Source organism: Aplysia californica, unplaced genomic scaffold, assembly GCF_000002075.1.
Source record: "Aplysia californica isolate F4 #8 unplaced genomic scaffold, AplCal3.0 scaffold00037, whole genome shotgun sequence".
NCBI lineage: Eukaryota > Metazoa > Mollusca > Gastropoda > Aplysiida > Aplysiidae > Aplysia > Aplysia californica.
The window spans coordinates 439,790-465,323 of record NW_004797307.1 but is presented as its reverse complement, the minus strand read 5'-3'; the positions used below and the strand labels follow the sequence as shown (position 1 = coordinate 465,323).

The 25,534-nt window shown below is 36.4% G+C and overlaps 1 protein-coding gene across 1 annotated transcript in view; it reads left to right on the top strand.

The window, feature by feature from the left end:
• LOC101860234 overlaps positions 1-25,534 on the top strand; it is a gene marked incomplete in the record, with an annotated part of 177,628 nt that overhangs the window by 87,343 nt on the left and 64,751 nt on the right. Inside the window, 24 exon segments of the mRNA XM_035973942.1 lie at positions 1,005-1,126; positions 1,928-2,119; positions 2,964-3,151; positions 5,431-5,564; positions 6,601-6,710; positions 7,305-7,496; positions 8,415-8,620; positions 9,379-9,512; positions 9,893-10,014; positions 11,193-11,384; positions 12,154-12,344; positions 12,661-12,797; positions 13,887-13,999; positions 14,558-14,755; positions 15,057-15,250; positions 17,626-18,487; positions 19,258-19,458; positions 19,887-20,131; positions 21,472-21,590; positions 22,156-22,277; positions 22,702-22,896; positions 23,379-23,605; positions 24,360-24,490; positions 25,312-25,439. Coding sequence (XP_035829835.1) covers positions 1,005-1,126; positions 1,928-2,119; positions 2,964-3,151; positions 5,431-5,564; positions 6,601-6,710; positions 7,305-7,496; positions 8,415-8,620; positions 9,379-9,512; positions 9,893-10,014; positions 11,193-11,384; positions 12,154-12,344; positions 12,661-12,797; positions 13,887-13,999; positions 14,558-14,755; positions 15,057-15,250; positions 17,626-18,487; positions 19,258-19,458; positions 19,887-20,131; positions 21,472-21,590; positions 22,156-22,277; positions 22,702-22,896; positions 23,379-23,605; positions 24,360-24,490; positions 25,312-25,439 — 4,655 coding nt within the window.

Below are 25,534 nucleotides of genomic sequence, written 5' to 3'. Positions count from 1 at the left end.
GGTCATTTTTTATAGGCTCACTATTTTATTTGGTTATTCTAGTCTCAGTCACTCAGTTACACTCTTCATGTGTACGATCCTGGTTAAAACTCCCTGTGACACATTTTAAAACTTTAGTTGGTTGAGGAGTTTCCATAATTTGGCTGAATCCTGTCGGAGATGTGTGTTTAAGTTTTATTGGAGATCCAGCCTCTTGTGTAGTTAAAAAGGGCATCGAGCCAATACTATCCAATGCTGTACCATTATTTTCTTTCTCAGACTCATTTATGCTAATACCATTCTTTTACTCAACTTAATTGACCTTTCACTCTCTGCAATAATGCCTACTCTTTTATTTACTGTCAAGAGGTTATAAAGGATTTGGTTATTGAACTTTAAATTTTCCGCTGCTGTGCATGTTCTACAATCATTCTGCAGAAAGTATTCTTAATGTACTTTAAATCTTACACTGTCATGCCTGCTCTACAATCCTACTGTAAAGAGCTTTCTTAATACAGTCAAGGGCCAGGCTGTGGAGGGATTAATGGTTCTCCTCCATACGGCTGTGGTCCATGTAACCGTCTGTACTGCATGAGACGTGATCCTCTAGACATGTGTATTATTGGGGAATTAATATACCGGTATGCATTTAAATGTTTCACGCATGAAAGAAATCTGAAACAAGGCCATTTTCAAGGTCAGGAAGTGTATGATAAAAGTGTTTGTAGATTTTAACTTGGTGAGAGCACAACACATAGAAGCAACATCCATACAGTAAGTGTTGAAACTGGAAAAGTATGCTTTTAATCTACAGACAAACCTGCTCTAAACGACCACCCATTCAAGAGAATCACCTGTACGGATGACCATCACCCATTTCCTCCTTTGTGTTTTTTAAAAATAGTATAATAATTCTGCCCTAGATGTCCACCTGTTTAAGACAACCACTTTTCTCCTCAACAGTGGGCGGTTAATTTGGATTGTATCACATTTATCATATGAATCTCTTGCTCTGTATTCATCAGATTCTTCATTCCAAGAGGCTTGGGATGGTGTACCATCTTTGCAGAAAATTTTGAGGATTGCCAACTATCTCCCAGAATTTTATGAGACGCTAGTATACACAAACCTCTATTACCCAGAGAAGGTTTGTCTTATTTTTGCCATTTTATTTGGAACCTTTTGTGCACCACTAACATTTTTGCCACAGTTATAACACATTAGCGTAAGTCTTCTTTCTAAGGATTCTAGTTTTTGGCTTGGTGAAAATGCCTGTAACTTTTTTGTATCCTAAATATAACAGGTTTTGTTTCATATACGAAAATCCAATTTTCACTTTTGGTCTGGTCATAAGGTTGACTTATGTAAGGACTGTTAATGTTTTAATAACAGTTTTGCAGCATTTGCAACACAATTAGGTCATATAAGTGCTGAAGATTAGAGGTGTTACAAGAAAGTAACAAACTTAAAAGAGAAGGAGAGATAAGGATGATAGATGTTTGATAGGATAGAAGAGGGCAAACCACTCTAGAGCACCGACCAATCACTCACAAGCTGTTATTTTAATTTTCTCAAAACGACTAAAAATGATTTGGCTATCGTGTTATAACCATGACGATTTGATTTTTATCCACTTGTTCTCTCAAGTCGCCAGCTAATACCGTTACCAGTTGATAGTTAAATGTATAATTGATTAAAGTCAAAGATTAACAGAAGGACTCTTTATCTCAATAATTGCACATAGTTTATACAGGTGTTCTAACTTTGTGATTGTTGTTTTAAAGAAAAATAATGTCACAGTGGATTGTGGGTATTTTAGAATATTGACAGTATTTCTCTATCTTCAAGTGAAATTTTTCTATCTTTATATTTGTTTCATATCTTGATTACCTTTCTGTAATTTAATATGGGATTCATGTAAGATAATGAAAGTATTTATGTTTTACAGATCACTGCAAGACTTGACGTTTTGCGTTCACTGGAAAGCTTCTGTCTGGCACCACCTCAAGATCTGTTCGAGGTACCTCCTGACTCCAATTTTAAACTTGATCAATGGCTGATGGAGATCTGCACATTGAATATCACTGCTGTTGAGGAGGAGATGGCTCTGTACAGAACAAACAAAGTATTTAGAGACATTGTGAGTATATTTATACTACTTGCTCATGATATTTTTATGATTCTTTTGATTGTTTTTTTCATATTCTGTAAATTTGTTTGGCTATACAAAATTTGAATATCAATGTCAACATCCTTTTTACAGTGTTCCTTTTGTATAAACTGTTAAAAGTGTACGGCCAGCCAAGTGTACTCTCTGTAAATCTTTGGAAGAGACTGTGGTTACAACAATGATACTGATTGTGATATTAAAATTACTTTGTTAAGAATCAAGCTCACAGCTGCCCTTTAGAATATGTAACTGGATTTTACATATAACGCATAAAAATCGATGCAGGTGGTTAAAGGTCATGACGCTGGTAGGTTCTATTTGTGTCTACCTGTCTTACATTTTCCTTTGCCCTAAATAACTGTTATTGTGACGATCTGCTTCTTAGTTATTGCTCAAACAAATGAACAAAATCAAAAACTATGAAAACACATCAAAAAGTTTAACAGTGGAAAAGTTTACAAAGCATCACATCTTTGAATCTGAGAGTTCTCTCTCTCTTTTGTACATTCATAATTTCATTCATATTCAACTCACTAATGAAGTCTCACACAGTCTTCAACAGTGAAAAGGTCCATATCACTGATTAGAAATTGCAAATAAGCTATTTTAATCCTTTCAAATCCCTTTTTTTTAAAAACAGTTCAGCAGGTCATAACTGTTCTGCACTCAAAATCCAGCGAGGCATAGTGTGTTCTTGAGCACTGCAATAATCTTGTGTACAAGCTAGAAATTAAGCCACACTTAAATAAACATTATCAATTACTAAACTCCATTATTCTTATGACATTTCTTTTTTTTTTGGTGAACAACACAGATCTCTGGATACCCTGCTCCCCCTCCTGACGTGCCCTCACTGGTGGTCAAAATCGATCGCCTCTTAACTCACCTTGAGAAGGGCATCCAACTGAATGACAGGCTGTTTAATGAAAGCATCTGGACCTACGTCAACAACCGGGTGGGGTCTTGGTTGTCCACTTCTGACCTGGTCAATGACCCAGCAGCGTAAGTGGTCATAACACTTCTGTTGTGGGCTGCAGTATCATTCTTTTTAATAAGTAAATGTTATAAGTTGGAACATCATTTTTTTTAAAGTGAATACTTTTGTTGTAAGCTGAAATATCATTCTTTTGAAATGATTGTTATAAGTTAGAATATCATTTTTTAAAAATAAATGCTTCTGTTATGAGGTAGAATTAAATTCTTTAATGAACACATCTGATATGAGGTAGAATTAAATTCTTTAATGAACACATCTGATATGAGTTAGAATATCACTGAAATATAATTGTTTTAAAGGGCTTTAACAACCTGTCTTTCTTGCGAGGTGATATTACTTTGCAAGAAATTGATAGTAGGCCTACTGCTCACAAAGGGCCAAAGTCCTGCTCTCAGAACTTAGTCTAACTATATCTAGATCATATTATGCTTGGTATTTGTGGGCTTTCTTTGGACCAAAAAATATTTTCATTGTTGCTGGTGTGCATAGGGGGCATTGCTTTTCAATATATCAATATATATATATTGATATATATATATATATATATATATTATATATTATATTAAAAATTTAAAAATATGTGGTTTTATTTTTTATTTTATTATAAGGAAAACTCTTGTGTGTTGTAGGCGAGAAAATCTCCATTTCTTTTTGAGACGTATTTGTGAAAGCTGAGGAATACCCTCTTGTAAAACAACAATATCCTTTGTGTTAGTGAGGGGGAATATAATTTTCTTTAATGACCCCTCTTGTTGGGGGGTGAATTAATTCTTGATGACCCCTCTGATATGGACGTAAGATCCCCAGAATCTTATTTTTTTAGGGGGGCTTAACACCCTTTCTTTCTTGGGGGGGTGGATTTTCCTTTCAAGAAAATTTATTATTAGGCTCCTGCTCCCAAGGGGCCAAAATCCTGCTCTCAAGAACTTATTCTACTTTATCTAAATCATTTATGCTGGTATTGTGGCTTTCTTTGGAACAAAAAATATTTCCATTGTTGTGGTGGGCATAGGGGGCATCCCTTTCAAATATATCAATATACATATATGATATATATATATATTATATATATATATATATATATATATATATATATATAATTTAAATATATGTATATATATATATATATATATATATTTAAATAAATATATATATACACACACGTTCTTGTGAGATTTGGGACCACAACAGTTCACTTTGCAGCTTTATTGGGTAGGTTTCACCCAGAGTTTGCTCCGACTTCTTAAAAAATTATTATCTCTTTAAGTACATAATGGACTCATATGTTTGATCAGTGGCAGGCCAAAGTCCATTTTGCAGCACATTTTCAACCATCATACACAATTAAGAAACACAAATTTGCATATTTCATAGCACCCATGTTATTGCCAGCTTTTTAAAGTTTCAGGTAAAGAAAACTGAACTGAAGAAAGATGACATGAATAACGAAGTTATGCTTCTTTTTTATAAGTGCCCCCGAACAGTGCGTCTTCAAGCATTGTTGAATGTTCAGAATGCACATCCTCAATGAGTAAAGGGTGTAGAAGTGAATCTAGAAAAATGCTAAGTGATAACGAGAATGAGAGTGGGACTGATGTGAACAAAGATATATTGCACTTGATTTGGAGTCTACATAATTTGATAAGTAGGCACCAAGTCAGAGTAGTCCTACAATGGATTCCTGCCAACACTGGGATACCGGGAAATTAAAGAGCTGATGCTCTAGCAAAGAAAGGAGCTAGCCTCCCTCAGCCTGAAATTCTTACGAATTACACCACCTGCTGCCAAATGACCAAGTCAAACCTCAAGGAAGACTGGATGAACGATTGGGCCACAGGTATGACAGGAAGGATGATGTATGGCCACATGAATAAACCACTGGTCAAAGATCCAATCAATGAGTTGAAGAGGGGGGATCAATCCATAATCTTCCAACTTAGAACACAACATGTACCCCTCAACCAACATCTCAACCGAATTGGAGTAAAGCAGTCTGCTGCCTGCCCACTATGTGACTACCCCTCAGAGACAGTGGAACATCATCTGTTTTTCTGTAGAAAACTAACTGATTTAAGGGGATGTTTTTTTCCCAAGCTACCCCACACTTCTAATTGCCTCTACTCCTCAAGACAACAATTAGAACAGACATGCAGCTATTACTGAATGGCATCATGCAGAAGAGTTAACGCTCAGATGCTAATGGATGGCTAACAACAACAACATAACCAGAATGTGCAAATGTTTTCTTTCTCATCTTTTATGTTATGTTTATTCATGTCCTCAGGTTTTTGAGCAAGCAGCAAATGTTATGGGCTCAAGGGTCCATTTTGTACCTGATTCGAACAAACAATACAGAAGCTTTACATTATGTTGATGCTGTTCTAGATATCATTGACGGTTATACAACGGATTTGCAAGGTATGGCTTTTTTTCTGCATCTTTGATTGTAAATGAATAGAAGATGTTTTTGTTTGTTTTTGTTAGGATTTCTTAAGCTACTTTAGTTACTCACCAGACTACATCTTTTTTATTTGATCACTTTTAAGGACAAGCGGGCTAACCCAGATTTTGGGGGTTCCAGAAATCTTGATCAGCACCAAAAGTGGGCATTACCCTACCTATAGGAGAAGTTTGGTTTCATTGGTGTGTAGGGCCTTCATTTGTTTAGTTATCGAGTCTTTTAAAGAAACTGAACAAGGGTCCAAAAACTTTACCTTTGATTTTCTCAAAACAGCTTTTTTCGGGATAGTCCCCTTGTGCTTAAAAGCGACCATTTCAAAGTTTACATTTTCTTTTCTCAAGTGTATGTGTGTGTGTGTGTGTGTGTGTGTGTGTGTGTGTGTGTGTGTGTGTGTGTGTGTGTGTGTGTGTGTGTGTGTGTGTGTGTTTACTGGCAGGCAAATGTGCTTTGATGTACACTGCAATTTTTGTATGTCCTTGTTTCTTTTAAATGTTTTTTATACTTTTTTGAGTTTCATTTCATACTTGATGCGCTAGATAAAACTTGACTGTCTTATTGTATTGAATAAAATACAAATGTCATCACTCTTACTGGCTCTACATATTTTATTTTGTCCCTTGTCCTGATTATTTGTAGGTTACGTTAAAATGTGTTGACATAGTGCAAATTGTTATATTTCAAGAAAAACAAAACAAGAAGAAATGAAAAACAAGAAAAAGGGGAATTGTTTAATCAATAATGATGATAATGATGATGGATCAACATATTAAATGAATTGACGTTAAACTGCCAATTTGTTTTGACTGCTCAGAGTAAGACTCCGTCATATGTCACTTATCCAAATATGTCACATTTACAAATATGTCACTTTTCCAAATATGTCACTTTTCCAAATGACATATGGCGGATTCTTGCACTGAGCTGTTGGTTTGTGCTTTTAATTTGATAATCACTACCTTGCTTCTATCAAGCTAACTTTGTCAATTACAACAGGGGGCATCTCAAATGACTTACCGACCTTGAGAACAATTCTGAGCTTGGTAGAGCAAGCACCAGAGATGATTGAGACTGCCATGTACACCATCATAACACAGCAGCTGAAGGTGAGAGGTTACAAGTGAAGGGATGCCTTTACTCAAAACTTGTTCCACGTCATTTATGATCCAAGATGGAAATGAAAAGAAAGACAATAGAAATTGTACTGAAAAGGATGGGCAGATTAATTTGTACTTTGTGGCCATTCGTCCAAAAATAGACTGAAATTTTGAAAATTGTTCTTTTTTCCCATTGTTAATCATGCTCAAGGGTCCAGCTTAGTGCCCTCCAAATGTGAAAGCTCAGCTTACACTCAAAAAAAGGTACACCCTTTCCTGAAAATGTAAAGTATCCATCAGTTTGCCACTCGTGTGCAAAGCGCATGTGGGTTTTCCCAGATTGTTTTCCTTATCAGTAGTAAAGCTTAGTCCTGAATCTCAACAATCCTAGAATTAGGCATGTGAAAAACCGGAGAAAAAGCCTTCGAGTTGTCTACCCAGCTTGTCTTCCTAAACCAGGAAAGAAACTAGAAAATTCGGCCCAAGAGAAAGGCTTTTTACTTGTAAACTAACAACCTCATAAAATGATCTTCAGGTAGTCAAGGTCTTAACATAAGTTTTTTCATAAATCATTGACTTAGTTATATGTGATGTCTTCCACAGACTGCTCGATGGTCCACCGCTCTGCAGTCTCTGGATGCCTTCTGTAACACTCCAGTGGAGAGCATTATGTCTGTGCCCCCCAACAGTCAGTTTGATGTTGAGGATTACATCCAGCGACTCTGCTCTGTTGACCTTGACAAGCTTGTAATGGAAATTAACGACAACCAGGGATTTGACAGGATAGCCCAGATTGTAAGTATTTTGATTCCTTATTGCTACAATAAATTCAGAGGTAGCCCCTCTCACCTTCTGAAGCCTACTTAGAGATTTTTAACTTATACAATTTTTTTTCAAATCAAATGTTCATTATATTGATAGGATCACCCATTTTCTTGAATCCAACAGAACCTTTTGAGGGAATTCAATAATATTTTCCTTCTGAATCTTTCTTTTTCCACTTATAGATTTTACAAAGACAAGATAAAATAAGAAAGCAATACATAATTTCAGTAGTTTCTACAATAGTTTTTAAAAAATCATACTTTCTACATCTCAGTACTTCTTTTCAACTTGCTCAGTGATTGTCTGAGATGTTTGTTCTATGTGGTTTTATCTATCTAGTAATTTGGTTCATACTGTTTTTCATATATTCTCAGAATATACCTTACTGACATCAATGTGACAAAATGGCCATTGCTCTCACAAGCTACATGCAAACTTCAGACTTCTTGCACTCTCTGTTACTTTTTCGAAATAATGAAACAAAGTCGAGGGCAAGATTTCACTCACTCTCACAGACTCATCCCTTGACCTTTTTCAGTTACCTTCGACAGTGCCCAACATGATGGTTGTTAGCAAGACTTTGTCAGGTTTTAAAGAAATGTAAAAAAACCTCTAGCTAGCAGTAGGTCTTTGCTCTTATGGTGAAAAGTTCTCCAGGAAATCTTTTCTTTTTTTCTTACATGGCAGTTAATAAGTATGGAGTGTGAAAATGAACGAGTCTTATAGAAAAAACATGGACACCAAACAGGATTTCTTTATTTAAAGTTAAAATAAACACTCTATAAATCTGATATGATATAGAGAGGGAGGAAGGGGAGGGAGATGGAGTAGAAGGAAAACGAATAAAAAGAGAGAGAATATTCATTTACACCGACTCTTCTTCTTCAGATGGAAGGAAATGGTACCAGCAGCCTCAACATAACTGCTCTGCTTCTGAAGGCGGATGACGTGTTCCGCTCTCTGGATGTTTACTTCCAAGATCCAATGACTGCTGTGGGCTTTGACCTCAGAGTGTTTAATGAGAGTGTCTGGGAGGGGATTGGTCAAAGAATAGAGGAGTGGACCAACCAACCTATGGACTTGGAAACATTGTTGTAAGTTAAAGTGATGTTTTTCAGTCTTGCACCCTTTCAATAGATTAATTGCTCTTGTTACTGAACTCATTCATTACGACGAGCTGACTGATTGGCTTGGCATTTTTCTCATCACTATGACAAGTCATATCACTGGCTCAACTATGCCTCCATAAAATTACAAGCTATGCCCATTCGGACTTTCCAAAATAATATCCATATTTTAATCTGAATTTTTTTTTAAAACCCTCTTTCAATTTTCTTTCATTTGGCATATATAATATTTTGCAAAGCAAATAGGAAACCAGTAGACGAAACTAAACAGGTGCTTGCTGGCGGACGAAATTATGTTTTGTAGGGTAGAGCACTGTGAAATGTAAGTGAATGAGTAACAACTTCTCAGCCCAGCTAGTTTATTAATTTAGTTTTAGCAGAGTGCTTATCAGATATGTATACAATGCTGGTGCCAGCTACTCATATATTGGTATCATGCTTGAGAATTGCATGAAGGTATGGTCAGAATATGATATGTTGTAAGAAAAGAGAGGAATCTATTAAAGGGTCATCCTCCTGTACTATTCCTAAACTATATCTGTCTGATGTTTTGTGGGTTTTTTAGCTTGACACAGTTTTTGCTGTATACATTTTTTCTTCTTTAAAAAATCGAGAAATATTCTAATCTTTCAGTGAAATCAGGACCATAGTTTACAGTAAGTTTTGTTTATCTGAATAGAATTCCTATAATTTGAGTGCTAATTGCATTCATATTCATATTACAGGCCCCAGATTATTAAAGGTGGCTTAGAGCAGCTGTTTGGATCCCTAGCGATGGACCCCCAGATGAAGCCATACTTGGACCAAGCTGTGGCAATTTCCTCTGTTCTTCTTGATGAGATTGCCATGATTCTTCAAGGTAAAACAAAGTCTCAGAAGAGTATGAGATTAAAAGGAGTTATGATACATTGTAGCAAAATGTTTCAGATCCCAGAAACCATTAGTTTTTGTTTCAAATAAATGCTTTCAGCTGATAAATCGAGGCCATTGTAGTTTACTGTGTGTTTCTATATAGTGTGTACAGTTGATAGAATTCTGAAATTGTTCTAATGAAATAAGAGGACTGTGCTCTTAATAGGTTCTGCATATGAGGTTGGGCAGGATGGGGGCTAGGAGTCTTGACATTAGCCTATACTATAATGAAAAATCAAATTTCTTCACAACATGTGGCAGGAAATTTTTTTGAACTCATAATCAATGTACATAGAGTAGTAATACTTTCTTAAAAATTGTTGACAGCTTCATCCCTGGAGGAAGCCTTTCAGAATGTCCCAAGTCTCCGGAAGCTTCTGGATCTTGCCAACTCAGTTCCAGAGCTGTATGAGGCTTTTGCCTATACAAGTGTGTTTGCCCCTCAAAAGGTTAGTGTTACCTGGATACAGTTGCTGATTTTGCTGAGTATTTTCCCTCTGGTCTGTGTGTTTTGTCCCCCTCTTTTGATACACTTTTGACTACATTCATAGTCATTCAAGTGTTGTCATGATGATATTGAGGGTGATTGACCAAAAAATGTCCCAGTATCCTTTCTTACTCTACTTTTTAAATTATGACATTGAAGATGATGATGATTATAATAAGGAGGAGTGGTAAAGCAGGGAGGTAGAGGAAAGGGCAGGAAAAAACAAGAATTAGAAAGATGAAGATATTGTTAATACAATTTATATCACTCAAAATTTTGTGGGTTGTTTTTTTTTTATTTGCTAAACTTGAAATATTGAGAATACAAGAGTATTCCTAGTAGCATGACTCTTGAGATTTTACGGGTCTATTAGTGAAAACAAACCCTTCCCACAATGCCATTGGTTATGTATTTGTGAGGCAGCGTGGTGATATCAGGCACTCTTCAAAATAATGAAAATGAAGAAACTGGCATTTGGTCATTTTTATCGAATTTTTGGTTTTTTGGCTTAACACCTTTGTTGTCCAATTAGGAACACATTTCTGTGAGTATTTTTACGGAAAAAACGTTGATTAAAGACACAAAAAATGTAGGTTTTCAGTTTCACGGACTATTAAGCTATGGGGAAAAAAACAGACCTTGACGGCCATTTTCTCGCTAATTTTACCTCTGAAACCAGGTGACCCTGACCACCTTCACTCACAAATATTTAGACTTTTATTCAAAATAGATTGATTTTTTTTTCACCCAAAGGAAGGCATACGAACAGGCGTTAAGATTATACCAATAGCTCCATATGTCAAAAGTTGCCGAACGCCTGATTCCACCACGTCATGACACATTTCTTTAACGCTTCCCCTGTGACTAACACCGATGTTGTTATCTCTCTTCGAAAAACTGGAATGGAAAGCTGTTTGTCATTATGTCTCTACTGCCAGTTGGCTTTATGTTTGTATGTGAACCTCTGATAAGGGAAAGGTGAGATTTGTGGCTTTCCCTTCAAGCAGGAAGTGGACCACATTTTTGTTTACTACCTAATTTTGTCAAGCTAAAAGAGAGCTCAGATTCAATGCACTCATTAGAAGTCTATTGCATGCTTGATGATCATCTCCTAAAAGTCATATGTCAAAACGTCCTCAGTGGTCTCTGCGAGCCAGTTCCTTAACTTCACTTGAGGCTTTCTGCAAAACTAAGCCTGAAGACATCCTCAGCCTCCCGCCAAACTCCACCTTTGACTTGAATAACTGGTGGACCAAATTCTGTGCTCTCAACCTCACAGAAGTGGAGATGGAACTGGCCAGCTATAGAACAAGCCGGGACATCCAACAGATTGTAAGTCTGCTTGTATTGACCTGTTGTTGTTCTTTCAACTTCATGCAGGTTTTTTTTAATGCCTTGGTTTTTAAGTTCTTTTTTGTTTTGGTAAGAGTTTTATGGCACTTGCACCACAATTAGGTCATATAAATGCCGAAGATTAGAGGTGTTTCAATGGAGTAACAAACACAGAAAAGGAGGAAAGATAAGGACAATAAATGTTTGATAGGCTAGAAGGAGCAAACCACACCAGAGTACCCGCCAACCAACCACTCACCTTTTTTAAAGAATGGACATAAATTTAGCAAAATGAAAAAGTAGAAAAGAAAGGGGGTAGAAGGGACTGAAGCGGATTTGGTTGGCAACTATCGTATAGTGAATATTGATTTGATACAAGCGTACTTGGGTATTTCTGGCAGATATTCTTTTGATTGTTTTTTGGCTTTAACTTGGTCAAGCTCATCATTTTGATATTTTTGAACTAGCCATTTTCAAATTACTTGTAAAAGTTTGTTCAGAAATATATTCTAGTCAACGAAACCTTTGGATCATTTGACAAGGAAAGTTTGTCTTAAGGAGTAGAGAGTGAGCATTTCTAAAAACATTTAGTCCACTTATTCCATTGCTTCGTATAAACTGCTGACAATCATTTTTGTCTTTTTGATTGTCAACATTCTTATTTCTGTACAAGCCCAACTTTTTCATTGTTTAGCTTAAGTTCTATTGAGAAATATTTTCTCACTTTCAATTTAAATGACTGTTTAACATTCATGTTTTTTCTCATCAGCTGACTGGCTCATCTTCTGTTCCACCAAATATTACCTCACTAGTGGACAAACTGGACTCGTTGATTCAGCGACTCACATCTCAAGGTGTCATGTTCAGTGACCGTGTCTTGAACTCCACAGTCTGGGCACATGTCTACGACAGATTGAGAGTGTGGATAACAGATTTCTCTGCTGACGATTCTTTGATAATGTGAGTTTTTCTTGAATTCTTTATACTAGTCTGATAGTCTGTGTGCTTACCATTTCAGCCTCTTAAATATATTTGAAATTATTAATATGAATTTGCCTTTAAAACGTCTTTTCCTGTTTGCTAATTTATCTGCAGCGGATGTAGGCCTAAGTCATGTATTTGCTAAGGGAAAAATAATTTCACTTACAGCTGTTAGACTCTGCCTTTGAAAAAGATTAACCAATTTGATACATGGTACCCATTTTATATTATGCAAAGCGCACACATTAGACTAAAATATTTATAGACTTATTTTCTGATCCATTTGTTCTTTCAGGTCTCCAACACCAATCCTCAGCTCTATGAATGATTTGATAGAGTCAAACCCAGGGCTGAAAGACGCACTGAAACCACTAGGGCTTCTTGCTGCTGTTTTTGATGAAATGTTGGATGTTGCTCTTAGACTGGAGAACAGTGAGTGTTTTTTTGTTGGCTCAGACTTAATGACACAGATAATTCTTTATGCTTCATTAATGTCTTTGTGTAAGGCCTTTTTCCAGTATGTCGAGATAACTCACTTCGGACATTAAGTTTGTATCATAATTAGCTGGTTGACTTTAAAAACCGAATCTTTGTCTTGCTAATTTTATAAGAAAAAAACCCTCAAAACCACAGGGCCAAGACCAATTGCTCAGCTTCAAGGAAAGATACAGAGTGCAACAAAAATTCTGGGGCTTGTTGCTCAGAGGGATCATTTTGATGTCTGTTCTGAGTGATGGGGATTTCCACCTTTTAGTATGTTATATGTGTACTGTTTGGTAAACGAAACGGTGACCAAGCTGAGATGACGCAGAAGCAACAGAGAACACCAGTATTACTTCTTATGAGGATGACATTGTGTATTCTGTGCTTTTGTCATGCTGCTTTGGTTATGTATTAGGACTGAAACTCTGGGATGGATCGTGAAGAGGGAGGGAGGGAAGAGATGGACATGTTCCAACTGTAGTGACCCCAACACTGCTGACAAGGATTGACAAGAATTGACTGAAATAAGTGTCTTGCATAATTATGATTTTGTCTGCATCATTCAGCAAACGCGTAAGTCAATTTTTTCAGTTTTGAAAAAACTAACCCCTCTACTGCTGAGGTGATTCCATCTATATTTGAACAGACAAGATGAAATGTTCATTCAACAGAGATTTAAACAAAGCCATAATATAATATTATTCCGTTATTAACGAATATACAACAGCACAAGTCAGTATTACATCTTCTGAAACTTCCTGTAGAGACCAGTATGTATATGTCAAAGAACACAAGTGAGTACAATATGTCTACACAACAGTGAAGGGGTTAAAGAAAAAGGAGCATCCAAATCAGAGCTCTGACTTGAGCGCTCATTAATTTCCAGTTAATAAAAATAATCAAACTGAATGAAACTTCATTATAAAATGTCCGTTGATGTCTATTCTAATTACTGCTTTATCTGGATAAACCCCTCGAACTTGATGAGGATGATTGTGAAATGACACTGATAATAATTTTTTTTGCATCCTTTTTCAGGAACTGAGTTTGGGGCCGCTGATATTGTTGAGGGCTGGTCAAACATGCAGAAGCTATTGGACCTCATCCAGATGCCAGGTTTTATAGATGTGCTTTCAGTATCAGCTTCAGAGGTAAGTTCTGAATATTAAATCTAGCCATAAACAGAGACTTTTAGGGTATTTAATTATAATTTGATCAATCTGTTTACATCTTCGGTTATAGGAAGGGCAACTACAATTTCTAGCCTTGTTTTCTCTTGTAGCAAGGTATGTTACTTGCTTAAGCCCTTATAGAAAAAAAATGGGAGGACATGACTGGCATGATACCTTGAAAAGTTTTGAGCCATTTAAGATTGAATAGACAAGGAAAAAGGGAAATTCAAAATGATTTATGGATCCTGATTATTAGGTGACTTTATGGTTTAAAAAAAAGGAATATTTTCTCATAAGATATAAGATGTGCATTTGACAGTCTGTAATATTGTTTTTTTTTGTGTTTTTTTAAAGTAGAAACCTTTTTGTTCTTCATTTTTAACGATTACCATTGTAGAGGTCTCTGGGGTTGTTTTTAAATTATACCAGTAGCAGCATCTTAATCAAAAAGGGCATTTCAAAGTTTGACAAAAGATTGCTATTAATCCTTGAAAATAGCTAAATAGGTTATAATTTGCAATTTTTTTTACTTTTCAGTTCTCAGCATTGTTCACAGACATGGCAAACATCCAAGACTTCTGCAGTCCGGGAACTCCTGCTTCCAAATATTTAAAAGCTCCACCAGGAAAAAGTGTGGATTTGTCAAAGTTGCAAGTTGCATTTTGTAGCATCAATTTCACTGCCTTCATGGATGACTTTGATGCTTTTTTCAACACTCAAAATCTTGATTCAATTGTAAGTTGAAGATATTGAAGTGTAGGTTAGATTAGATAAAGATCATATTGCGCCTTACTTTTATTGTTATCCATTTATCAGTGGTATATGTAAAATATTGTATTCAAGATAGTTTTATTTTAAAATTTTGACTTTCAACTGGACAAGCATAAAACAACAATTTTTTAAAAACTTTAGCTTAAAATCAAATTTATTTTGATGTGCTTCTTTACAACCAAATCCCAGCTTTTGATGGAGCATAGTGTGTCATGTTTTTATTCTTTTGATCACTGACAAGACAAGCTGTTTGGTTCTCCTTCAGGCAAATGGTGCGGAGGACTTTGATTGGAGCCAGCTCAGTGTCAAGCTGATCCGTGTGAACAGCATGGTGGACCGATGGGTGAAAAACCCACCTCAATTTTTGCTGCCCCCTGACTGGCAGCGTACCACATATTGGGAGCAGCTTCTAGAGACAGTGCTCCAGCAGACAGAAGATATGAGTAGCTTGAGAAACCAGTAAGTCTCTCTTTTTTTGGGTATAATACGGACAAATTATTGCTCAAAGACTTCATTATTTAAAACGTATTATAAACAGTTTTGTAGAGAGATCATTATTTTCTCTCAGATCAAGTTCTGTCCAACTGAGATGTTTGCTTAGAATTTTTGCTGTGTTTTCTCGTCTTTTATTTAATCTGCGCACTGGAAAAAAACCAAAGTGGTGGGAAATTTCCCTACTATGAATGAAGCACATTTACTTTGTATAATGTTGTTCACAGAGCTGTTAAAGTACTTTTAAAAAAGTACTTAAGTACAAATTTAAGTACAATCTAAAAAATGTACTTAAGTACAGTAAAAGTACATTCCTATAAAATGTACTTGAGTACAAGTACTTTAAAAAAAAGTACTTATGAGTACATTTTGAGTACTTTCTGCTAATATGCTAAAACACTTCAGCGCTTATGCAAAACATCATATTTTATAACTTATCCAGTATATTTGACAAATTAGGCTATTTATTACTAAAAATGTAAACAGTATACAAAGCATTTGAATATACAATATACGCACTGAACAGTGGAAATGGTCCGTGAAGTTGAACAAAAAACAACCCAAACGAACAGACGCAACTAGTGGGTAAGTGATATTATGAATAGAACTTGTTTGAGCAAGACAATGTGATCAAATGTAAGTCAGTCCTAGGGGTCGGAAAGTTCTACAGAAAGAGTATCCAAATTGAAAAATGTAGATACAAAGTTGCTCTTAAGAAAACATAAAATTGATGAAAATGGCCCGCATAGAAATGGAAAAGTGCATTGAATTCTTCATTAACAAATCCTCAAGGAATCAATGTAGCCTTAAGCAAAAACCACCCAAAAAAAGTTTAAAAGAAATTTAGGCAGCCTAAAAATTGTTAGATACACATTGAGAACACAGTTTCAGCTTCAATTGATTATAGTGGTCTTACAGATTTTGGTCACACTGTGTAGTCCACGGCGCCCACGGCAAACCAAAATACAATAGTTTCCTAGAGTCTAGTAAGTGTAGTGTAACCAAAGATTCTCTACTGCAGTAGTCTCCGCCTAAGATCCCAGTGCTCAGAAGCAAGGAAAATATGGGATCTTAGCCAACGAAGCCAAGGAAGAATCTACAGTGACCCATGAACTGACGTGACCCCTGGGTGGATTTATGACATATGGCAAGCAAAGAGTGGTCAACCTTGATTACCAATCACAGTGGCATGAGGCATGCCATAAATAATATTATATATACACACTCATTAGCCTATCGTGAGTCTTGAGATCTTTATCTACGTTTATCCAGTTGCCCCTCCCCTTTACCTGTCCAACAATTTTAGCTTTCCATCTCTGATTGAGTCCCCCCCCCCAAAAAAAAAACCTCCTTTGTCATTACGCACCATTACGATGTGACCACACTAATTAAAATTCAGGTTGTCTCGCAAATTCGGGAAAAACTGCTTTCAATGGTCAGGGAAGAGTTCACAGTTTGATGTGATCCTGCCTGGAGCGAACTTGTAGGCCCTACCCACCCAGGGAGTGATGTAAGTTTAGGTGGCGAGCTCAGATGCGAGTGCGATGTTTGGGGAAAAGAAACGCATCGGTCAGTTCACACCTCGGTGTGATCCCGTCTGGAGCAAACACTGTACCGTTTCATGGAGTTTTACAACGCTTGTGATCACATTCACGATAGTGGCTGATCTTTGAGGCGACGGGCCGTTCTTTGATCTCAACTTTTAACTCTTGGCGGTTGATCGGGTTTTTGCTCCGTAAATTATAATCAGAAATGCCTGCACTTACCCTTTCATTAAGCTACCAAAGTACTCAAAATGTACTTAAAAAGTACTCAAAAGTACTTTTATAAAAAGTATCGGAGTACAGTAAAAGTACTGGTTTAAAAAATGTACCGGAGTACAGTAAAAGTACCGAAAATTGTAACGTAAGTACAAGTACCGGAGTACTTGTACTCCGTTACTACCAGCTCTGGTTGTTCAAATACCTATCTCTAACTGGCAGAAAACTGAAGTCTCATTATAACAGTATGCTTGGTATTTCTGATGCTTCAACAGAATTAGGGTATTTATGTTCATGTTTAAAAGGAGGAAAAAGAAGTAGATAATAAACAATGATACTATTAATAGTAAAAATGAATGTTTAGAAAATAATGTCTTCAAATTCTGCACCCCCCCCCCTCCCTTTTGACTGGTGAAAAAGACTGTAAAGGATGTATGTGATCTAGTTTCTTGTGTAAATATTGCTGAGTAAATATTGGTTGTTGCTTATTCATATTATGTATGATTGTTTGAATGTGCTCTTGCTTGTTAAGCTAAATAAAAAGATATTCACCTTTCACTCAAAATGGTTACTCTGTTTCAGAATTGAAAGCATCATTAAACAGTTGCAACCCATTTTGGCTATGGATGGATTTAGAGAGACTGGACTTGTCCTCAACTCAATTTTGGACATCTTGAATGAAAATATTCTGTCCATGCAAAATGCTACCTACACTCTGGGCAACGCAGTGAAGAAGATTCCAGCTCTAAAAGACCTGTTCTATTCCCTTGGACTAGATTCAAGCTTCCTGGAAGCTGTTCTCATGGCGCCAATTAAGAATGCAACTCTTGTGGCAGAAATGTTCCTCTCTGAAGATTTCATGACAGAATTTTGTGTCACCAATAAATGGAATGAGTTTTTGGATCTCCCAGCCAATTTTGACACAACATCCTTGTACAGCGCTATTTGTTCAGGCAATGCAGATGTTTTACTTTCAAACTTGACAAACACTTTCAATCTAAACTCTATGGTTGCTGCTTTGAGGGACAGCAAGGCACATGCTGACTGGGATCAGGTGGCTGATAAAATTCTCACTCTGATCGACAATTTGGAAGCTCTGATGAAAAACCCTCCCGTGTTTACCTCAGACGCCACCCTTGATGCTGTCATCAGCAGCTACAGTGATACAGACAGACTGTGGAAGATGCTCTCTGCTCTCTCAGCTTTAGAATCTGGTATGGATCCTGCCCTAGAAGGCACTGTTGGAGGTATCTTTAGAATTGGAGATGCTCTTCTGAACTACCTGAATCAGTTGATGGCTCGTCTACAGCTGCAAAATGGAAGGCTTGATCTTGCCGCATTGTTCAAGGATGTACCTGAGGTGGTTGCCATCATTGATGGCTTCCTGAGTCTGGAACCTGATCCCATCACTGGGCTCCTGGCTGTTCAGTTGGATGCCTCTAAGGTTAGTAAAGTCGGAATAGTGTCTGCCTCTCTCTTAATTTGTAACTTTGAACATTTATATAATTTTTATGGAGTTTTTGAATCTGTATTTTACTAATGGATTCAAAATGAAATTGAACAAGCTAACATCAGAGGTGACATCAAACTAGGTAGTTTGAGAGTTAAGTTTCCTCTCTACACGGTCTATCATACCCACTGGGCTGAAGCTTATCCTAGTCTCCCTAGCAGAGCTGTGTCCTTTACAGGAACTTGTCTATTGCAGGTTTACCTTCCTCTACATGCAAAAACTTCCTGTGCATTTGACTGTAGTGGCAGAAAAAAACAACTCCAGGCTGCCTGAAATTAAATATATGTCCTTTTGACTTTTTCATCCTGGTTCTGGCTCCTTGTCCATTCCAACCACTGACACAACAACAGAAATGGGTTCTTACTTTATTAGATTTTTATGTTAATTTACCAACAACAACCATAATGCAACCATTAGAACAAAAAAACATTACTTTTTAAAATCTAGTCAGATTTTTCTGTGAAGCGGAAACTTTGGTGCAGGAAAACATCACAGCTGTTTTCTTTGAATATAGGAGATCTTTTTTAAATTTTGGAGGTAAGCTTTAAGCCACTTTTATAGAAAGCAAACATAAATGTTGGAACACTCTGAAATGATAACCCTGAAATGATAACCCTCAATTTTTCTTTCAGGAACATGCACAGTTTTATTGAACTGTGAGTGTTTTTCATGAAAATTTTGTCTTTACTCACTTTTTTTTTCAGGCTCAGCAATGGATAGCTGCAACTACTGACCCCTCACGTCTCACGAAGCTCTTCTGTGATGAATCAGAGTTCAGAAAACTGTTCAAAGTCAAGCCCGGATTCAATGTCACGGAACTGCTGAATTCACTCTGTGGTATGAATTTTGATACTGTTGCAGAGAAACTAGCATCCTCTTTCAACATCATGGATTTGGAGGAAAAAGTGAGTATCATTTGCGTCCTGTTTTGAGCACTATATTTTGAAGCACTGCTTTTTTGGTCACTTCCATGTTTGGTTTTGTCAAAATGTTTTCTTCCCTCCCATTACCTTCTTTCTTCTGAAAAAAATGTGAAGCAATTGTTTTATTTGTAGAGAAGGTTATACCATTCCATATAATAACACACTGTATTTGTATGGCTCACCAAGTAATATAGTGGTACAGTTTTGCTTAGTTAATGGGATATCACCATTGAGAGTTCATCAAACTCATTGCAGAGCCCCTTGAAGCTATTATCTCTCATTCCTTCTCTTCATCACACAAAAAATATGCTTTGTATTATGTAACTTTTTTTCTGATTGTTGGTCAATATAATGAATCACCTTTTCTCTCATTGGTCTTTTCATTTTTTTGTTTTGACTTTTAATTTCAGCTGATGAATTCCTTTAACAGTACAAGTCCATTTAACTCGGAGGAATTTATGAGGAACATTGACTCACTGATATCAAAGATTGAAAACCTGACTCAGGTAGATTACATCATGTTTGGTGACCATGATCTTGAAAATGTCTTGATGGTCAACGAGTCACGTCTGATGGAACTGTTGACTGATGATTGTACAGCCGATTGTTTACTGGACAGCTTCACTAAGAACTACCTGAGCATTACTACTTCCATGTGAGTATTTATTCGAATTTTATAATTGTCCTCCTAGAAAATGATTATATCTATAGGGACACTTTTTTGTAATTTTACATAAGTGCAATTTTCAACTAATTTACACACATTTTAAGAAATAATTTCCAAAAAGGCTGTGAGGTTGAGCACACCAGGAGATAAGTTGATAATATTGAATAGTATAATGATAATGAGATAATGATAATAGTTGTATTAAAGAGAATAGTTTGCTTAAGGGAGGAGGGGGGCTACACCCTGAAAGTCCCGATTCGGCTCAAAACTATAGATTTTAAGGTTTTAGCTTCTTCAGCCTCTCTTACAACTATTTCACCACATAAGAACCCCCTAAAGCCTTATTTCTTCCCATACCAGGCATGTTTGTCACCGCCATTTCCTCATAAAGTCAATCTTTCTTTTTTTTTTATCGCCCATTTTCTCGAAACATGGTTTTCTATATATACTTGTTGTAATAATTCCACTATTTTTTTATCCAATCTTCATGAAATTTTAAGAGAATGAAGAAAAGATGTAATACTAAAAAAATAATTTGATGAATTTTTTATATATGGAATAGTTTTTTGTTGGTGGTGTTTGGAGTGTGGATTTTCACAGATTTTTTGCAAGCATGAATACTACTTCAGGAAAAAATTCATTAAAAATGTTCTAGTAGGTACAGGAAAAATTCATCACCCAGATTTGTAGATCGATTGTGTGCCAAGATGTAGGCAAAAAACCAATTTATTTCCATAAAAAATTAGTGCGGTATTAATTACGTAAGACATGTCAACAAAATTCAATATGGCCGTTGAATCCATGGAAATGAATTTTTTTTCTCAAATTTAATTGAGGATTTAAGACTCCTGACTGTGCTTGTTATATGTGTGAAATTTGGTAACATTTGATCCTCTAATAAGCAAGATAGCCTTCAGCTGCCGCCCCTCCCCCCTCTCTTAAGGTAAATTTAAATAGAACTTTGGTTTCTCTTCACCAATAACAGTGGGTGGTCAAAGCTATAAAGATTACATTTATGTTGTCTGACTTTTTAAAAGTTCCTTTCCCTCTAGGATGTGAATTGTTTTTCTTTTACTTTTATTGAAGTGTTTATAAATTGGCTGCAGGAAGAAAAGCTTGTCAAGCTATAGAGAAAATACTAACTCAACTGTTACTACTGCTGGTGACAACTGCTTTCCTTCAATTTCAATATGTATTGTCGACATTTCCCAGCCTTAATATGTGAACTAACCTCACCAAGTCTCTCATTTTCCTTTAGTTTTTTACATTATAAGTTTAACTGATCATCAAACACTATCATTATTAGCTCATATCATTTCTTCTTTCAGACTAAATGATGTACTCAGAGGAATGAGCAATGTTACCGAAGTCAAGACGTTGAATTTTGCTCTGCGTTTCATACGGTTGTACCTACAGAATTTCAATGCATTCCTGACATCAATTGAAGGTTGGTTTAGAGAGCTCTATGCACATCAAGTTTTAGCAACATTTAATTGTCTGAAGCTGAGTGTGAGATGCTTTATAGTTTTCTTTTCAAATGAGTCAGCTGTAAGGCACAACGGGCAATATGCCCTGAGACTGCAACATTTGAGACTTCGAGTTCCTGCTAGAGCTGGAAAAGATAAGCCTTTTGTGTGTAAAAGAGACTGTGTGATTAAAATTCAATAGATAGACAAGACCTGGACATTTTTATTGCTTCAGCAGATTTCAGTTAGTTGTTATCTGCAATTTCCTTGATTTTTAACAGCTTTTAAAAATTAACTGTGAGAATGCCAATCCAATTGTTGATGTTTATTCACATGTTCGGCTTTATTTTTCTTTACCTTTCTAGTCCTTCTCCTTGCTTTCTGGTATTATATTTTTGTTTGGAGATGTACATTTTATATTGCCAAAGTATCATCCTCAGCAAATACGAAATGGACATTAATTTTTGCTCTTTTAGGACTCCGCAAAGTGTTTTTACTTGATTCATCTGAAACGGGACATTCAAACTAAATTGTCTTCCTCCTTAGGTCAACCAATAAACCTGGCAGTCTTGCTGAATAACACAGAGGTTGGAAAGATCATCAAACCAATCCTGGCTGATCCAAACATCCTCAATAAAATTCTCAGCGCAGAAGTTGATGTCAAGGAAGTAAGTTTAATTTGCAACTGATGCATTCGGCGTGTTTAATATGTTTTTATTCTGTTGTCTCAAAGAGAACCTTTTAGTATTAGTGCATAAACAGCGTATTATGTTATTTAAAGATTGTCTTGTTTCAGTGTGGGTTTTATAGTGAAAAGTTAAGTGAGTTGATGGACAAATTTAATGCATATTTCCTCACTTTCTTTCAGGAAACATTTTGAGGTGGAAACAAGCCTAAATTTTTCAACATATTTTGAAGTTCTACTTTTGCCAGTATACTCAAATTCATAATGCTCTGTACCCATCTTTTTGAATTTCATATAATCTAGAACTTTTCTTTATTTAAGCAGTTGGATATGTTGCAAGACAAGGTTCGCTGCACACCTGAAAATGAGAAAATTATAACTTTGAGGTTTGCATCATTCTGTTTCAGTTGTCTCGTGTGATGAGAACTTCCAACCCTGTAGATGTCCTGTGTGGAGATGGTCTATGGTCAGTTGTCAAAGTGGCTGTGAGCGAGAGGCAGTCTCTCCAAGAGCTTCAGTCTCAGACTTGCACTTCTAACCAAACAGAGTTGCTGTGGCAGTCTATCATGTTACAGGCAAATGGTTATGAGATTTATCGTCAGGTGAGAGGCATCAAATCTTTTCACTAGTGTACATGTATGGGCTGAAATCCCTGTACCTCTCTAATTTTTTTCTTTAAAGGTTATGTGGAATTTTCATGAGATAGGATACGTGCTGTGAATAATAACCTAACTTTTAAAGATAATGTATTCTTCTTTGTTACCTGGATTAAGATGTGTGCTGGTTAAAAAATTATGTGTGTTTGAACAGTAAAGAAGTCCTGATTTAATATATTACTGTAAAAATGAACACGCTAGGACATTTTGTAATGGAAATGACATTTTTAGACTAGAAAATCAAGATGAACTGATTAGGAATTTCAAATTAAAGTGTTCCTTTTAAACTGCAGGTAAGTTATGAATACAAAGATTCACAGAGAGATTATATTAACCCTCCACCCCAAATTCCAGAAGAGGTAGAAGGCTCATAAACAAAAGAGCGTACTCTTATCATACTTTTTTTGTCTCTGTATTTCCTTTGTAAGATGGAGGTCATCCAGAAGGAACTAGAGGAAGGGAGAAGCAGTTTGGACAGCCTTGCCACTGGTCAGGAAATGGAGAAATTTGTGAACCTCTTGACCACCATCATCAACCAATACTTGGACGGCAGCCGCTCTATCGAGGACCTACTGGACCTGAAGAGCTTCCAGGACTCCCTGTCAAGAGCTGAGACTCAGCTGGCTCGGACACTGATGGATCAAGCAGCAAAGTGGTACGCTATATATGAAAAATTAGTATCTGGCTAGATGCAGAGCGCATGGTGTTATTAGGATAGAAGAGCTTTTTTCTTATAAATTAAAACCATCGTCGTGGACGTTTAAGGCACTCAGTGTCCTTGAATTCTTTAGTATTCAGTTTGATAAGTTGTCTCAGCTACAGCTGTGACACTTGTTTCTTTCCCATTGCTAAGATTCCCGGAGTACTTCCTGGTCATGTTTTAAAAGAAATCAGTCATTGCTCACGAGCCTTGAAATATCTTATTAGCCCCATCTGGACCAATCAAAATGGTAATGTTCTTTCCTGACTCCTGTTGATTATTTGTTCTAATTTTGTTGTTGCCATAAGTTGAATTTTTCCTCAGTGGCTGGACACTTTTTGAATTTATTGTTTGTTTATCTTTATTTTGCCAATGGCTGTGAGTTAAAACAGGGAGCAGTGAGTAAATGGAAATGTTTGAGGCTCTGCATTCTGTTTCACCAAATTCTGTCTCATCAAGGTTTGAAGCACTAGACTTCTGCTGTGATGTTTTTCTATCTCAATCATGAATACTAAATACAGCATACTTATGATTAATACACATATTTAAATGGATATGCAGTATGCACGTTTGCACCAGCTTAAACTGTGGAAAGAAAAACTGAAAAACATCTTTCATGGGGGTTCCAAGAGCCAATAACTTAGAGCCCTATTTATTTCGGATGATCAACTTAAATTTTCTATTTACCTTCCAAACTTTCTCTCTAAAGGTCTTTGGACATCACTGACATTCTCCTGCCCTCTGTGCTGGACCAAGGCACATACCAGAACGTTGCAAAGACCATCAACTCGGCCAATGTGCTCATGGATGTGGCAATAGAGCATCTCAAAGCTATACAAAGTAAGGAGATCAGTTTTTGTCCTTCACAGTGACTAGATAAGATACATCTTTATTGTCCTGATCCTGGCACATTGGTTTGGTGTTTCATCACACACGCACACATGCATACACACACACACACACACACAAACAAACAAAAACATGCACACACACACATGTGGACACCCACATACACACACACTCTTCCCTCACATATCCTCTCTCCCACACATCTGTGGACATAACCATAATAATACAATTGTGTGCCTGCACTCATAAACAGGCTCACAGTCACATGCATAATATAAATGAACAGTAATTATAAACATTAATAGTGTTAAGGTTGATAATTCCTCAGTATTCTGACTGTAACTCATCGGTATTCTAATGCATGCTTTAAAGGTCATAGGAGTACTAATTATAAGAAGATGATTAAGATGGTAGAAGTTTAATGGACGATGGTAAGAAGGCATGTTAACTGGGTGAATATGGCACAATACAGTGCTGGAATTTTACTGTTTTCACAACTCTTCCCTCACACGATTAATGCCATTTATCAGTACCTGTGTTGTTGAATTTAGAGGTTACTACTGGCCTTGTTTGCCATTGTTATGTACTGTGGCTACACCTTATAAAATTATTTAATGTTTTGTAGTTTTACATGTAACTCACTCTGATTTTTCTTCTTCTTTTTTTTTTTTTTAAGTTGATTTTGGTCTTGTTCATCATTTGAAATAGGCTAATTGTTACGAGAGCAAGACTGCTATGTCCAGTTTCTATACTTGGTCCTGATGTACTTATACATTCTTAAACATTTTCACTGTCTTTTTTTTCATTCTCAGGTGGCTCGATTAGTGTTTCCACTTTGTTGAACAATGCTGATGGCTTGGCACAGCTCATAGAGGCATACATGCGAATGGGAAAGAACATTGCCCAAGCATGGCTCAACAACGAAATTGATCTTGCAAAGGTGATAACTTCTTGCTTACCCCCAAATTTACATGTCCTGCAGTAGGATAATAAGTCCTATTTTGTGACAGATTACTATTTTTTTAATTAGAGATT